At 45.5% G+C, this 16738-nt stretch overlaps 1 protein-coding gene across 2 annotated transcripts in view; it reads right to left on the bottom strand.

The window, feature by feature from the left end:
* The window catches only part of GFPT1 (glutamine--fructose-6-phosphate transaminase 1), a 47271-nt gene that overhangs the window by 12465 nt on the left and 18068 nt on the right, over positions 1 to 16738 (bottom strand). For both annotated transcript variants that reach the window (XM_074563821.1, XM_074563820.1), the window contains exons 7-18: positions 15898 to 15959; positions 15017 to 15096; positions 10933 to 11038; positions 9514 to 9677; positions 8806 to 8901; positions 8400 to 8497; positions 7093 to 7213; positions 4309 to 4466; positions 2282 to 2396; positions 1844 to 1971; positions 929 to 1096; positions 416 to 577 (exon numbers count right to left, since the gene is read on the bottom strand). In XM_074563821.1, the coding sequence (XP_074419922.1) occupies positions 416 to 577; positions 929 to 1096; positions 1844 to 1971; positions 2282 to 2396; positions 4309 to 4466; positions 7093 to 7213; positions 8400 to 8497; positions 8806 to 8901; positions 9514 to 9677; positions 10933 to 11038; positions 15017 to 15096; positions 15898 to 15959 (1458 nt within the window). The remainder of the gene's footprint in view (positions 1 to 415; positions 578 to 928; positions 1097 to 1843; positions 1972 to 2281; positions 2397 to 4308; positions 4467 to 7092; positions 7214 to 8399; positions 8498 to 8805; positions 8902 to 9513; positions 9678 to 10932; positions 11039 to 15016; positions 15097 to 15897; positions 15960 to 16738) is intronic.

Below are 16738 nucleotides of genomic sequence, written 5' to 3'. Positions count from 1 at the left end.
CTATGTTCTTACAGCGCTCAAATGATAAAAGGTCACTGTGAGGGAAGTTAGAGGCCAGTGTCTGTATTAAGGTCAAAACCTAATGCAGACAGACTCTGTTGAACATCCTTCTGTGGATTCTTGCCTTCCTCTTAGCTTCCTACCAGCCCTCCAGAAACTGTACCCCTGTACCAGAAAACAGACATGTGTCCGAACTCCAACCACACAAGACTCAGCCACGGGTACTAAACTGCTTTCACGTTTTGTTCATGAGAAGCTGCTGTAATTGCCGGGTCTACCCTTTAACCTCGTCTGTCCAGTAGCTCAAGCAATTATACAGACAACCCCCACAGACTTCCAACATCGCCCAGCGCACCTTTTCCAGATTTGCAGACAGCAAACATGAGTGCAGAAAGGAAGGAATAACTCTACTCACATCGTATCCTCTGAGAACTGCAAGATGGAACGCCAGAAGCTGAAGGGGGATAACGCTCAGGATCCCCTGCAGACAGTCCACTGAATGGGGAACTTTGATTGTTCTCTTATTGTTCTTAATTGTCTCGATGTCTTCCTTATCACAAATCACGACAGGTCGCCCCTGCAACAAAGAAAGAGAAACGTTGAAGGAAAACAGGTGTGGAAGGGTCTCTTCTCGCTTGTGTTCAGAGTGCCAGTGGCGAAAACTTTTTATTTAATTTAGAACAAAAGGGCTTAGCATCCCACGGGCACCCCTGTAGCATATTTTAAGGGGTAAACAAACCGCACAGGGCTTCTGCAATCTGCTGCCAAAATTGCACGTGAAACGCCCAGAGTATCTACTGCATTCACATTTTCGGCAGTGGCACTAAAGCTCGGGTTTAGTGTTTGGGTATTTGGGTACCCTGTAAACTGCTTTTATATTAAAAGCAGCATTTCTGACGCACTGTAAACTTTTTTAGATGATACTTACTTGTCGTGCAATGACCTGCTGAAGGGCGTTCTGGCACTTGGCATACGTGTGGTCTCTCATGATGATCATGATAACAGGCATGAGTTTGTCCACCAGCGCAAGAGGGCCGTGCTTCAGCTCACCTGCCAATATCCCTTCGGAGTGCATGTAGGTAATTTCTTTAATTTTCTAGATGGGGAAAAAAAAATTACTCATAAAGCTTTGGGAAAACTTGTCATTTCTTTTACCCATCCCTGTGGCTTCTTCCACTTTCTTTGTAACTTTGTAAAAATGCATTCTGGCTCTCCTCAGATCCAGAGCGTAGGCAACCAGCCTGAAAACTGAGATCGAAGTCGTGCACCTGGGCTGAGCTGCCTGCAGGCCATCAACACTTGCAGTTCTAACACCAAACCCACCACACACCTTACGATTTGCCGTCAGCCAACATATTTATCATCACAGTCTTGAGCTGGGCAGGAAAATGCTAAGAGGAGGCGTTTGCATGTCAGCGGGTGACAGCACTTACAACAACAGGAATCTCCTCAAAGGCAGAAACTGCAATATACAGGTATTAGAAAGTACCCGCTCAGTTTTGGATGCTAAGCATTCCTGGAAATGCCACCCCAACAGTTCAAAGAACTGATTTTTTTTGGGTGCCCAGTCTGTCCCAGTGAAGCGTTCCCAGCGCGAATGCGGGAAATACACCCTTTCAACCCACTGTAGTCCATGGTCATTATGTGACTTGCGTTATCTTTAAGTGGACGTCCCCGCGGCGTTGCAGTGAGTTTTAGCTATTTGACCCAACGTGTCAGCGAATAACCCATAGCTCTTAGCTGCTTTTAAAACAACTTGTAGCCACGTGTCGTTTCCTGTGCTGAAAGCTGAAGTCCACAGCTAAGAATGTTTGAACCAGCTTTAAATAAAGAAACCTCTTACCAAAGCTCCCTCGAGACATGTAGCATAATGGTAGCCACGGCCCATGATGAGAACAGACTTCTGATGGTATAGCTCCGTGGCTAGCTTCTGGATCTCATCATCCATGCTCAGCACCTCTTTAATTAAGTCTAGAAGGAAAGAGAAGAACTCCAGTTGCGTGTGCTTCTACGCCTGTGCCTCTCAAACTATACAGTCTGTTTATACTTCAAATACACGGACAGCAGTGACTTGCATGAAAATTGGACTCTTATTTTTTATTAGTCCCATTGAGTGGTCTGAAGGCATTAGAGAAACGCGGTTGCAGAGGTTATTGCTAATAGCCACGGTGCCCATATCTGATCCCCTCGGTCTTTCAAAGCAAAGTTGAGGCACGACTGAAGTTCATCTGTGCTACGGGGTGTCACTTGGTGAGCCGCAATAAATGCGGCGGTTTCCTACCTGGCAGCCCCTTTAGACCACGCATGATTTCCTTGCGCCTTTCCTGCATAGAAATTCTGTCATCGCACATCATCAGAGCAAACATCACCAAAGAGACGAACTGGCTGGTGTAGGCCTTATTAAAGTGGGAGAGAGAGAGAGAGAAAACACGTCATTACAATAGTAACCGACCGGTTGTCACCGACTGTGTGAAACCCTTAGACTAGCTGTTGACTTTATTCTTAACATGGTACCAAACGGCAGCTTTTATTCCAATTAAGTAACAAAAATGAATGACGAACGTGAAATTCTCATTTGGGCAAATCACATTTGAGCAAATCTCAAATTATACTCCAAGAGATTGAGATACAACAAGGAAAATGGAATATTTCTAAGATTCCCTGGCAACTATTAAATCCTCTTTTGTGACTATACCCATGTCCTTCTTTATTGCAAGTAAATGCTGAAAACACCGAAGACGGGCAGATCCGGTGACTAGAGGTGTACAGGGGAGGCCCACCACCACCATCTGCCCATCACAACAGGACAGTCAGCTGCACGGTTCTTGGACCGCATTCAAGGAGCGCAAAGGCAGCTGAAAAGGTAAGTGATTTACCACCTCACTTCTTTACAAACAGATTCTGAACTCTTCCCCTTGGTAAGGCTCCGCGTTTGTCTAAAAGGCCGTATAGTGACTGGGGTCACTGACTTCGGGGAAGAATCCCCTGCACAGGTGACTGGAATTAGTGCTCCAAGTTACGGCAATTCTATTCGCAAAAACATTTCAGACGCGGTATCAAAGAGCTATTGCAAAGTCTGGCCTCGGCAGTCCTCGTAAGACAAAGGTTATGAACTGGTCTGTGGCGCCAGCCTGGGACTGTAGTTGCTTAGAAATAATACTAAGGTTTGTAGTATTTCTGTCCCTTCCTGAACAATGCTCAAACTTCCATGTTGCTATATCGGAGAAGATTTAAATACCTCTGAAGGAATCCAGAAAAGCTTCAGTTATGCTGATCGGCAGAGTTTGCTATGGAATGGGATCTGCTTTGTTTTGGTGCAGTTGAAGGTTACAAAAGCAAAGAGCACTACGCAGTCATGCTAACGGCGCTGGGGTTGTTTATACTGTGCTCTCAAAATGAAGTTCTGGACAACCCTAGGGCAGAATCTTTTCAAGTTCATATTTCAGATACGCACAATTTCGGTAACTCCCCGCATCACCACAGAGAAAATGCCACGTTCAGTTATCTCCAAACTGTAAGGTCGGCTACGTGAAAACAACCCAGCGACAAACAACTCGTTCAAGAGCTTCTTGTAAGAGACTCATGAATTTTCCATGATCAAATTCCCCAATGAACTATTAAACTCAAATGTGGTTTTTGGCTGAATTTATGTAACAGATTGACATCATTTTGCCTCTAAATATAACTAAATCAAAGCAGATTTCACCATGCAGAAGCACTTCATCAAAATGAAATGCAGCAAAGCAAGTTATTTTACACTGTACCACACGTAGCCAGATGCATCAACCACAGAATAACTCTGTTAGGTGGACATAAATACTGTTTTTTTCTGCAAAAGACCACTTGCCATAAGTATAGTTTTGGTATCACACTTTCTTTAGTAAAGCAGTGCCATTAGGGCAGTTACGTGCAGTTAAAGTTTCCATGATCTTGTCTTTTTATTTCCTTTTCCATCTTTAGACCTGCAGATCTCAGTCTGCACCTCAAGACAAATGATGGCAAAGAGGAAAGAACTCTTGCCTCTTAGGGAATTCTCCCCTTTGAGACCCCTTTGGTTTTGATGTTTAATATTGGCACGTTATAATATTTCATTGGCAATAAAAAAAAAGCCCTTTGCAAGATACAAGAAAACGAAGAGTGTTGCTGGGCACACAGTCATTAACCACACAACCATCAGTGGCAACCAGTAAAAGGGAACAGAACCCATTTAACAGAGGACACATGCTGTCACTAACACCGTCGGGAAGAGTTTCAGTAACATTAATAATAATAATAATAGTCAGTGAGGTCTATAAACTTGTGACTTACCTTGGTACTCGCAACCCCGATCTCTGGTCCTGCATTGATATGGACTCCGCAGTCTGTCTCTCGTGATATAGAGCTGCCGACTGTGTTAGTTATTCCTACGGTTAAGGCTCCTCGCTCTTTGCAGTACCGAAGACCCATCAACGTATCCGCTGTCTCACCTGAAGAGACAGGTATTGACAATGCTGCGTTCAGTACTGGTTACTGCTGCCACTGCAGACGGAAAACTGCAGTGATTTCCAAAAAAGAATCTTAGAGGCCTGTATTTCCCTGCGAGTCAGAGGTGTTAATAGTTCCCTGGCACGCTGTGTTTTAGCCCTAAAAAGACAGTGAAATGTAGAGAACACAGAACCTAACAACAGTATTTGGTGTAAGGAAAAGTCAGTATTCTGCTATGGTTAAAAAAAAAAAAAAAGCAGTTCAAGTGCATCTGCTGTAACAAAACCAACTTTCTTCCTTTTCCCGGTAATAAAAAAAAAAAATCACCCGGGGCAGGGTGGGGTGGGGGAAAAACACATATTGGGGACAGCTGAGGCGGAGAGTGGATGCAGTGGCACTGAGTTACAGCCTGGGTTTTTGAGTCCTGCCACTGCCTTCCTGCCGTTGGAACCCACGCAATTATTTGCGGGTGGTGCCTACCAACAACACGAGAGCTTGCAAAATCTGCTGCCAAAGAGGTTCTGTCTAAAACTAATTATTCCTGTTCAAAATTGTTTGAACTATGCAAGTTTAGATCGGCTTAGCTCGGACTTCACTTAATGTGTCGACTCAAAAACCCTAGGTATAAAGGAAGCAGAAAAAGCTGGTTTAAATGAACATGATGGGGGGAACCTTGCACTGACGATCCCAGAGATGGGGCTAGAAACAGAAGCTACTGGGTCTTCCATCCAGTGTTTCCAGTTTGCCTTTGTCCTAGAAGGACACACCACTTTTGAGTACTCCTGCACACGTGTCCTGGTTTGAGGTAAAACAGAAGCAATTTTCTGATTTGTAATTTTACTTTTTAGCTGGGCCCCTTCTACCTGACTGAAGTCTGAAATCAACAGCACGTTGTTCAGAAACCGTTCGCTCTCAGAGGGGTGAGACCTGATCGTACCAAGGAACGGTGCGCGCAGAGGCTCTTGCTTAGACTTATCGCTCTAACAACCAAGGCCGGCTAACTGCGCCGCTTGCCCCGTTGGAGGGTCGGAAGCGGAGACGCGCAGAGGGGTCCCACCTGCAGGGAGGAGCCGACGGGACAGCGGACCCAAAACTGGGTATTCCATCCCATCTGCCTCACGCTCAGTGCAAAAGCTGAGGGATCAAAGGGGCAAAGGGGGCTCTGGCTCGCTCTTTCTTCAATGGCCGACGTCTGAGGAGGACCCTGTTCGTCTGCCTTTGATCCCGATCCGAGCATTCCTGACTCTAGTTCCGGAATTCAGCTCCTGTCCGTCGCTGACTCCAGTCTGGGACTTTCCCTGTGTCCGCTGGTGACGCGATCGTCATCCTGGGAGCTGGGTACGGTTTTGTATATTTTGTGTACTTTTTTTAAAATTTTTATTATTCTATTATTATTTACTATTTTCTTATTTATTATTTTCATTAAAGTAGTTTAGTTCTTTTTCTAAACTCATAAATCTCCTTCTCTCTTCCTCTCCTCTCTGGGGCGGGGAGGGCCATCTGTCGTTCTGAACGGCCAATCCGGCCAAAAGCGCGACAACACGTACGGTGAGAAGAGAGAACAAAAACCCCCCAAGGTCAGTTTGGCACACTTCTCCTTCAGCACACCGATGCCTAAAAACTGCTCCAGATACTGCGGGGTGGGAATCTAAGGCTAGAAACACAGATTTATGGGTGGGGGGAACTGGGGTTTATTTGAGCTCAATGTTTACTTTGGTTTTGTATGGCCTGGTGACTGAGCTCAGGTTCCAGGAAAATCTTTGTTAGCTCGACACGTCCAACACCTCAGGGGAAAGACGCATCCCCTCGTGTGCCCTCAGTCGCGTTCCCTGTTAGAGCGGGACGGTGCCGTTTCTAAGGGGAAGGAGCAACATCTGCACGCGTATTCCAAAAACCAGAGAAATCTCAGACATTTACATGAGAGAGGATATTCTCAATTACTTGATACTGAGAAGAAAAAATTGCTACCAAAACAGTATTTTAACCTATGGAGAAAAAGCAACGACTAGTTTTAGTATGACAGCTGAAGACCATTTATGAAAACCTACAATGGTAAATGCAACTAAGAGGAAAACAAATACTGTAGTTTTCTATTGCAGTTGTCCTCGAAAATATTTTGAATGCGACATAAATAACACTTTGTTTTTATGTTTAAGTGTGTCTTTTACCTCATATTCCCAGGCGTAGCATTTTTTGATAATTATGTGTAACAGTTTCATTTCTTTTATGGATCCGATCCACCGTGTAGCTCGGTATTTGGTAGCGCTTTAACTAGAGAACTAGAACTATTCAAAAGAAACTATCAAGCTGCCTTCACCCAGAGCTCAGTAGCATTTTTTCAGCCTGTTGATTGATGGAACATTTCCTCACAGAGAAAGGAAACGAAACTACTGTTACCATATGTAAGACTCAGCTAAACAAAATCCTGCACCCGCATGCAGATGGACGGGGGCAGAACCACTCTATTTTTTTCCCTGTCTCTAGTACGTGTGTGCCAATTTCTCCTCTCACGCGTACCACACGCAATCCTCCAGGCAGGCGCGAGAATTTGGCCCTCCTGCCTTTTCCATCCCCAGCTAACGTTTCCAGGAAAGAGAGGAGCGAGTGGGTGGCAGAGCCAGACCATACCTGACTGGCTGATGAAAAAGCAAACATCGTCTCTGAAGACAGGGGTGTTTCTGTCCAAGAAGTCGCTAGCTAGTTCAACCATAACAGGTAATTCAGTCAGTTCTTCCAGAACCTGACGAGTCTGGTAAAAGGAGATGTCAGAAAGTTACATATTACATCGTGTTTAAAAAAAGCCAAGTGTTGGGAGCACAAAAAAAAGCCTTCAAGTTGCCACCCGCTGGAAAATATTATTATCAAAATACCATGCGAAAATTAGTGCTGGATTGTATTTTAATTACTCAGTATACCCACAGTCAAGTCATGCAACTACCCCTATGAAAGGCGACCCTGCTTTTGGCACCACAAAAAGCCTGCGAGGCCAACTCCTCCCTCCCATGGAGACAGGCCTTAAATAAGTCTCACTTATTATATAGCACTCTGTGTGTGTGTGTGTATATATATATGTATATACACAAAAAATAGAGGGTATCCTTCTATCAGACTATAACTTGTATTGCTGAAGAACTCAAGAAACCACCACCTGTACCTAGGCCAAGCCAGAAACTTGTTTTGGCCAGTCGATGGATAACTGTTAACGTTAACCTTACAGAGCTAGCCAAGATGAACACAAATTTTCTTTTCTGGTCCTTGTAAATCAGTGAACATAGCTGTGTCTTGCAGCATTTCCGAGAGAAGCTGAAAGATTCCTCTGCGAAGTTGTGGAGTACTTTTAATCGCAACATTACGGGCTGCCAAGCTACAGTCTAAAAAAGCTTCATCTCCAGCTGTCACAGTTTAACCAACGATTAGGTCAGGCCTTGACAAAACAAAATCACCCCTTGGCTGTAGGCAGAGCCCGTGCTCTCTAAGTACAGGGTGAAACCTCTCTGCCTCCTGGGCAAGCACAGGGGTGTCTCTGAGCCAGCACCATCGCTGTCTGCGTCAATACCCAAGGAGGGACTCCTGTCTGCCCCACGGCAGCCTCCACCTTGCTGCAGCATTTGCATTCTGCCCTTGTATTGTCTCTTCCCCTCCCAACTGTCTTTTATGACAGAGCAGGTTTTTGGTTTTTAAGGCTTCCACAGCAATGGAAGTCACAGACCACGTTTTCATAAGTATTGAAGCTCCTCAGCTTTTATTTCCTACTGCTGTTGCTGGTGAATGAAGAGTCTGGTACGTGCGGCTTTCAAGAGGGTTTCATTCATCAGCGTACACTTGCTCCATCTTAACCTTAAATTGATCCTTAACCAGCTGGACACACAGTAAATACCGTGCCCGCTGCTCAATTCTAGCCACAGTTCACAAACAGATCAAGACTGACCACTCACCGCAACTCCAGCGTGGTAACTTGTCCCACAGGCAATAAGGATTAAACGACGACACCTCTGAATCTCCTTAATATGATCCTTCAACCCACCGAGATTTACTGTAAGCAAGATTAAGAGAGAACAACCAGGGTTGGCCAGGTAGCAGAAATTCTCAAGATTACTGGTGCCAACACATAGCGTGTTACAACCTCCATCAATGACTTCGCAAAAAAAAAAAACATCCCAAAAAGTAATCCTGCCCCCAGGGCATGTAATTCTGGCAGCGCTCCCTGTGAGACAGACACATCGTCTTACACCGGCATGTTTTAATCTCCCACGTCATCACCTACTTCCTCCTCTATTAGCTGCTGTGAATAACTACTAGATACTGAGCTGTCAAAAATAAAGGAAGCTTAATCTTAATTACCAGTGTAGTCATCAAAGTTGACCCTTCCTCTCATCGTATTAACAACAGATTCTGGCTGTTCGAAAATTTCCTTCTGCATAAATGAGCTGAAGTTACCTATAAAAGAAAGAAAGAAACAAAACAAATGAGAACACTCTAAATTACCTCCTGGTAATTTACGTTTTGCCTCTGTCCATAGGGAAAAGCTTGGACCAGTCACTAACAGGCCAGGTACCAATCAGATATTATCGAGTTGATGCTTCTTTTTCTGTTAAAGCATCATCTCATCGTGAGAGCTAGACTCAAGTTACTAGAATGTGCCAGTGAAGGGTTAAATCTGGAATGGCAAACCTGCTAGGGATCAATCTTTGGACAAATGGACGCCTCCAAGCAGGAGACAAAATCCTCAGCCCCACAATTCTCGTTACGGTGGCAGCAGCTAGAGGGAAAGTCCCATTAGATGTAAAGACAACTTTTTTCACCATGAGGGTGGCAAAGCACTGGGACAGGTGCTCGGGTAGGGTGCGCGGTTCCTGGCCTTGGAGATCCTCCAAACTCAGCTGATCAAGGCCCTTAATGCTCTGATCTACTTGGCCCTGATCGGCTTGGCCCAAGTTTAATACAGGGCTTGGACCTGATGACCTCCAGAGGTCTTTTTCAACCTGACTTAATTCTGCGACTCCAGGGAGGACCTGCGCATCTACACAGGTGACATCCAAGCGATTTTACCCTTCATAATTTGCTGGAGTTCCATCTGCAGGGTTTGGACAGCACGGCCGGGGTGATCGCCTGCTGTGCGTTTAATCCGGTGGATGGAAAGGCGGCCATCGACCACAGCTGCTACATCGTCATCTTCAAGGAAAATCACTCTGTTGGTATGCTCAATGACAGCACTATAAAAGCATACACCATTTGCCATAAGACATCGCTCTTCACAAAAAGATGAGGGCTGCAGCCCTATTTATAATCCAACATACAGCTTTTGATTCAAGAAAGTTACTCATTTCAATGGAATTTCTTTTAAAATGAGTACTGTAAAGTACATTTCCACACTGCCAATATAACTGGATTTTTTCCACCTATGTTATTAATTTCAGTGCCTGCTTTAAGAAGAAAATATGAATTCCTTAGACAAAGCAGCGTGTGCAGCAGTGGGATCTACCTGTTAAGGAGCTCGGGAGCGGAAGTCAGGACGACAGTAATTTGCCCCCGAGCACACAGGGCGCTCAGCTGTAGGTGCAGAGTCCTTTCGCGGTGTTTCCAGTGATAAGCCATCCTGCACCTCATTTCCCCATCTGTAAAACCGGGGACAGCTTGGCCACCTGTTAAAGTACTTTGAGAGGTGCTCAGCAACACTCCAAGAATTAGGTACTGCTGAACACCTTCCCTGCCTGGCGTTTCCTTGGGGATGTCAATATTGGAATTACCAGTGGGGCTTCAAATCTTTGTTCAGGTTTAGTCTGTACTCTCTCTCAGTTGAAGGCGGCAAGCTGTACAGAAACACATCAGCTCCCCGTTTTAGCAGCTTTTGTGCTGACCTTGGGCAAGTCACTGAAAAGCTCTCTAAAATCTTAGGACACATCAGGGTGTTCTAAGACTCTCCAAAAGGCTCTGACGAGAAGAGCTGCAGAGGTCACCCACTGCAGTATTTTCACATTCCTGGAACAAGTATTCACTTCTCTAATATAAAGAAAACCAAAAGTTCTGGTAAAGCTGCTGCTAAGTTAGTCTTTCCTCCCTCTGGAATTAAAAAAAAAAGCCACCTTTGACGCTAACGGTATTGCATGTGTGCAGAGATCCCCGAGGATCAACACAACTCTGATAATTAGCATCTGTCCTGTTAATTTAGGTCAGTACTCTCTCAGGTTTCCTATCGCTCACCTCTGGAATCTTACCCACAGATGTGCTCGAAGGAGGGAAACACTATTTCAAAGCGAGTGTTTGCGTCTTTAGAAGAAACACTCATCTAATCCACCTCTGTCTCTTTTTAAGGTCACGTATGGTATCTAGTTAGTGTAAAGAAATGTCCACGCATACATAATTTACTATTATTCAAAAAGAAACCCCAGACTCACCATCTCTTGTTCAAAGCCTATGCTTTAAACAGCACAGTTTTAGATAACGCTAAAAGATACTGAAAAACGTTACCTAGCATCAGAAGCAAAGTAGTACTCCACAGCTTTCTCCTCAACGGGGAAAAGGCAGGTGGTACTGTCAACACGAGACAGGTTGCAACTTCCCTTCTTGTCTTTACCTAGAAGACACGAGGATTAGGTACCGCACGTAGGGACACATTTGGAACGCAGCTGCAATGTCAGTCTCAGGTACCCAGAGGTCCCAAGGCACCGTACCAACATGAAGCACTATTTTCATCGCTGTGAGGGGTCGCAGTAAAGTTAACAGCGACACTGGGAGAGGGCGCGCGCTGGCACTCGTATTATTGGGCCCTTTCTCCGTTTGCTCGCATGGTTTTCATGTGCTTTTGAATTACGTCTGCAAGTGTAATATTAGTGCAGAGTTTTAAGTTTAAAGGAAAACATCAGTAAAAATTCAAATGGAAGTTTGTGTGTGGCTCCACTAGCAGAAGAGAATTCAAGCTGCTTTATAAGCACTCGCATTTACCAACATTTTCCCAGTTGAATCTGCCCCGTTTATCATTTTAAGTTTCTCCTGTGCTCCTGTTTCACCAGCTTGCCGGAGGCTTTGAGAAACTGAGCAGGTCTGCTCTTTGTCAGCTACCCTCAGCACTGGGTGAAACTCCTTCAGTGCTGCCACCTGTTCAAGCCCTGCCCTGCTGAGCACCTGCAGGCATAACCCAAACCCGTTTCCGTGCGGCTGAGTGAAGGTGTTCAGACACAGCTCAGGAAACACACGATGAAGTGCTCGGCCCTGTTCCTGAGCTATCAAATACAACCACCCCATTCTCATCCAAAAATCGTCCTGCCGGTGAATGGCGGCAACTCTTATGCTATTGCCAGGGAAGTACCCAGGTGTACTGAGGGACAAGAGTCAACTGCTGAACAACTTGTACTAAGCCTCTAAAGAAGTTCCGTGTTTCACCAGGGATGCTTTCTGAAGTACTCCAGCAATTCCCAGCACTCTCTTCTCCGGCAACTCATCCACCTCCTCTTTAACTGCAGAAAATACGTCTCAGTGGCGAAGCTCATCGGGAATGCAGGACCAAAACACCTACTGCTCGAACAAAACGCTCTGCCAGTCACTGTGCACGGTATGGAAAGGGGCGGGGGTGGATTCATCAGCCTACGTAGCAAAACAGGACTATGGCTGAAGAATAACACCACTGACGTTATGTATTTATTCCATAAGCTCTAGTGTTGTGTTTCACCTGCTGGGTATCAATCTGATTCGGTGATGTAACTAAAGCACATGATGTTTAGATTTATACTTCTGTAAATGCAAACGTAAAGAAAAAAATACTGCTTTCATGTTGATACTCCGTAAGAAGTTTCCACTCAGCCAACAATTTAGAGCCCTCCACTTCAGTCATTAAGTCAGTAAATGAGGAAAACAGCTTCACTGCTGTTAAGACAGGACAGACTGATTTCTTGCTGAGAAAGGAGAGAGCAAAGGTGTTAGTGCCCTTTCTCCACCCGAAGCACCTGTACTTGATCAAAACATGCAAATTTTGTTTCTCAACATTTCCCTGCATTGACTTTATTATGTTGCATTGCTTTCCTGTATTACGGATTCTACGCTGAGCCGAACTGTAACGAGTTCTTACTGTGCACATATACCTGCCCTGTATGTATATCTTACAAGGACTGGCTGAAAAGTCCCTCGGAGCATTGTCAGCCAGTTGCGGTTGTTACGTTCTCTATGGATTTGCCCATCGACCGCCCATTTACCTGTGGATGACCTGGACTGTCGCTCTACAGAACCCACCTCCCACTTACTAGGACTGAGAAGCAACACTGAAGTAATCTTTTAATCTTTTCCCTTCTAAATCAAAGAATGGAGACATCATGGCGAATTAACAGGTACAGCACAAAACGGGTGGGAGGGGTGAGGGGGTGGTACGTGTTGAGGGTATTTTGATGCCACCTCACTCTCCACTATGACAATCCCGAGCATATGGCAGTTCTGCAAAGGTGCTACAGCACGGATTAATACAGCTGCTGCTTAATAGATTCTTCCACGCTTACTTGAGCGTCATTAGAGTTGTGATTTCTGTAAGAGGTGTTTTCAGATGCAGCACTAGACAACTAGTTAAACAATGATTGTAGTCACAGATACTCAAATCCGAATTTTGTATGGTCCGTTTTTCAGAGAAGCCTTAGTGCCACTGAAAGCTGAGGGCCTTTGGTTCTTAAACCCCCTGGGAATTAACCTGACTCAGACTTTTACTCCAAGCACTTCACGCTGACTTGAGAGAGAGACATTTGGTAAAAAGGAAAAAAAAAAAACTGCACCTAACATTTGGATCGAGGCGAACCGGCTCCTGACAGAGACCAAGCACAGTTCACCTTTCAACAAGCTGCGGTTCATTTCTCCTCCGGCAGAAGCAGAGATTTCACCCGCTGAGCTGTCGGTGCCTGAGGCTGGAATGACATTTATTTACAGCAGCTAAGAATCAGACCCTCTCCTCTTACAGAAAAGTGCTCTCGGGCTTCGGACGTGGACTTAGTTCATCACATCGCATACGATCGCTGAACCTTTACAAAAATTAAGTACTTCGTGTGTATTTAAAATGGTTCGCGCTGATAAACGAGCGAAGGGAAGTAAGTTCCAGCCTCAGGGCAACCTCACTGCTTCCACCAGGAGCCGCAAGCCAGATTCACATTGCCATCGGGAGGAGGATGTCGCTCTGTGACGATGTGAACTCCAGAAGGAATTTTGGAGAATACTTGCATTAGGATTACTAGCAGCCTCCTAACAGGGTTTCACTCTATGGTTTTGTGGGTTTGTTTTTTTTTAAAGGTAATTTACTATTTCCTTCCATAATCAGAGCTGCGGGGAGGGCACAGCACAGCCTGCACTAAGTCATCGATTTTGCACATATGCTGAGCGTTACGTCAGAATATTTGAAATGGGGTGGGTGGACTTTCCTGTGTGTTGCTCATGGTGCTTCTGATCAAGAAGGAATTCCGCTATCCCACTTGTTCCACCACACTACATGGAAAGCAATAGCCACATATTAAAGAGACAATGCATCTTTGTCTCATTTGTGATTCCTTTCCTAAGGAACTGGAGGATTTGTCTGAAATTTCAAGCATTAGATTTTCTCTGGTAGGCACCTTCCTCCATTTTTATGGATATTCCATCAAAAGAATGATCCATAGATTGTACAGCTGAAAGTATAATTGGAAAAACAAACAAACAAACACACAAAAACTTCAGATAATATCAGTGAAAAAAAAAAAAGTGTTACATACATATATTAAGGATTACTGCTAATTATCCAACATCAATCAAGAGTAAACGCAGACAAAGCTTACTGGGACTGGCTCCTCATGTTACATCGCAGCAAGCTCTCATTAGGAACACCGTTAGGAAGCAGCAAGACCTACTGTGACAGTAAGTCCTTGGGATCACTTCAGGGCTTAGAGAACTACTCCAGTGCCCAGGAACCGAAGGGGTTCAGAGTCCTCTGACAACAATAGATTACAGGATAATTCTTAGCCACGTCTCTCTTTCAAGAGTGCAACTACGTGTCTACAGTGGTAAAACACGTGTGTGAGTGAAAGGCGGACAGACAACAGAAATACACACTGCCACACAGAGGGTAACGGCATTCTACGTGTTAAAAATTATGTTGGAGGGGCGGGGGAAAGGTCTGTGATAGTGCAAAGCCCACAGCCTGCAACGCATGGTCATTTCGTTCTGGAAAACAACCAGGTCCGTGAATGCCCATGCACCACACACAAAATATAAACTTCAGTATCTAAGTTCAACCGTACTGTTAACTTTACTGAACTATTCTATTCTATTGCACTAAAACGTGTTTTCGTTGCAACCACTGGACATTCAAGCTTCGATTATAAAACTAGAGACTAACTTTAGGTACATGGTTTTATAGCGTGTGGTTAAAAACTTACTTTAAAAAAAAAAATAAATAAAATCTCTTTTTTTATAATGGTTTTATTTACAGCCGAAAGTTTAAAAGTGCAGCACGTATTCCAGAGCAGGCAGCTGTTTGTGAAACTCTACGCTTGTGCAGTGGTCAATGTGAGCGGAGGGTGGCTCCTCCGGGGGGGGAGGTGCTCGTGCTTACCCGTTCTGTAGAGTATGGGGATGTGGTCGGTGGAGAGCTTGTGCTCGCTGCGCACTCCGATGAGCAGGGGGCTGCCTCGCCTGCAAGAAGACATAAAATGACAGCCCGCAGCGCCCAAAGATTCCTTACCCGGACATCCGGCCTGAGCAGAGAGCACAGCAATTGAACTGAACTGAAAAAGAGCGAGCTCCTCCCAGACAAGTTGTTGGTGCTGCAAACAGGGGCGGCCACAAGACAGAGCAAGAGAATCTCAGAATAAACACAGTGCAAGGACATGAGAAATCTGCCTCGATTTTTGCGGAAACTCTGCAAGAGTAACTGCAATCCCACGGACACTCGAAGCAGGAACACACCGGCTCTTGCTCACTGTACGTATCTACAACCAGCTGTCGACACCGAGATTCGAAACCTGTGCTGGGCACGTGCGCGGTTAAACCAACCCGACTGATGGCGATGTTCAAAAGTGGAGTACAAAACCTGAACACGGCACTGGCCCGACTTTAAGTCAAATGGAGGACTTGTCCAAATGCAAATGCCGCCAGAAATGCCAAGACAAAGGAAGAGAGAAAACCGTCTCTTCCCAAAGCTCTCACAACCACAGTCTACAAAAAAAAAAAAAAAAAAAAAAAAAAAAAAGCTGTTCCGTATCAGTCGTGATACAGCTGGTCACCAAGAATTTTTCGAAACATTTTTTGGAATTTTCTGTCACGATAAATGGAAAATAAGAGAAAGGAGATTAAAAACACCAGCCACCCTTACCCCAGCATACATACTGTGATAAAAACAACCTCTCCTCTACCGTCGTCTTCTAACTTGGGGGGACAAGAAAAAAGCAACACAAAGGGTACAACAAGGCTGTTCTTTCCCACGGCAATACTTACCGGGTACCGACCGCTTGACCAGGATAATGAACACTTTTGAACACAAGGGCGAAAGCACCTTCCTGAAACAAGATAAAGACAAGCTGTTTATCCTTTCATTTGAGGCCTGGGCCACCATTTCAGGATTCCCAGCCCAGCGTTTCTGTGAACAGGCAAAAGACAACCAAGCAGAAGGCTTCACAGCCCTCTTCAGAGCCACCAGCAGCTCCAGGCACCTCACTGCGGAGGGGTGTACCTGCCCTGAGCCCGGGTAGCTCATCCTCAACCACTGAATGAGCCTTCTGAACTCCCGGACAGACACCGCGCTCGGACATCACCCGTGCAAGCGCTCCTGCTTTCGTTCAGAGCGTGGTGAGGGGACGTGCAAAGGCAGAGACCTGGCAGAAGCAGCTCCTAAAGCAAAACGTGCCCTTGGTGTGTTGCTGCTACAGCTCCTGCCGGGCAAACCACTGAAAAACTGCCTCCTGAACAAGGCGCTCTCAAGGGCCGAGACAACCAGGCTCAGACCCTGCGCACAATTCGGCAAGAACCCGCACGTGGAAGAGGCCGCCATGCAGCGAGGCCCCCACAAGGGGTCAGCAGCTCTTCCAGGTGGGAGGCCTGGGGACGATACGATACGATACGATACGATACGAAGCACAGAAAACATTTCCACTCTGTCCCACCCAACACACCGGGGACTGGCCACCTCCAGATGCTGTCGCATCCCAAAGTTTAGACGTTTTTCACGAGTACCGTCAAAGAAAAGGGACCGTACGTCCGAGAGGAACTGTGCGAGGTAGGAAAGGCAAAACCACTCCTTGACCTGTGCCACAGAACGTCCTGGGGCACGGTCCGGCAC

This window comes from Larus michahellis, chromosome 20 (genome assembly GCF_964199755.1).
Source record: "Larus michahellis chromosome 20, bLarMic1.1, whole genome shotgun sequence".
NCBI lineage: Eukaryota > Metazoa > Chordata > Aves > Charadriiformes > Laridae > Larus > Larus michahellis.
This window is presented reverse-complemented; position numbering and strand designations above follow the sequence as displayed.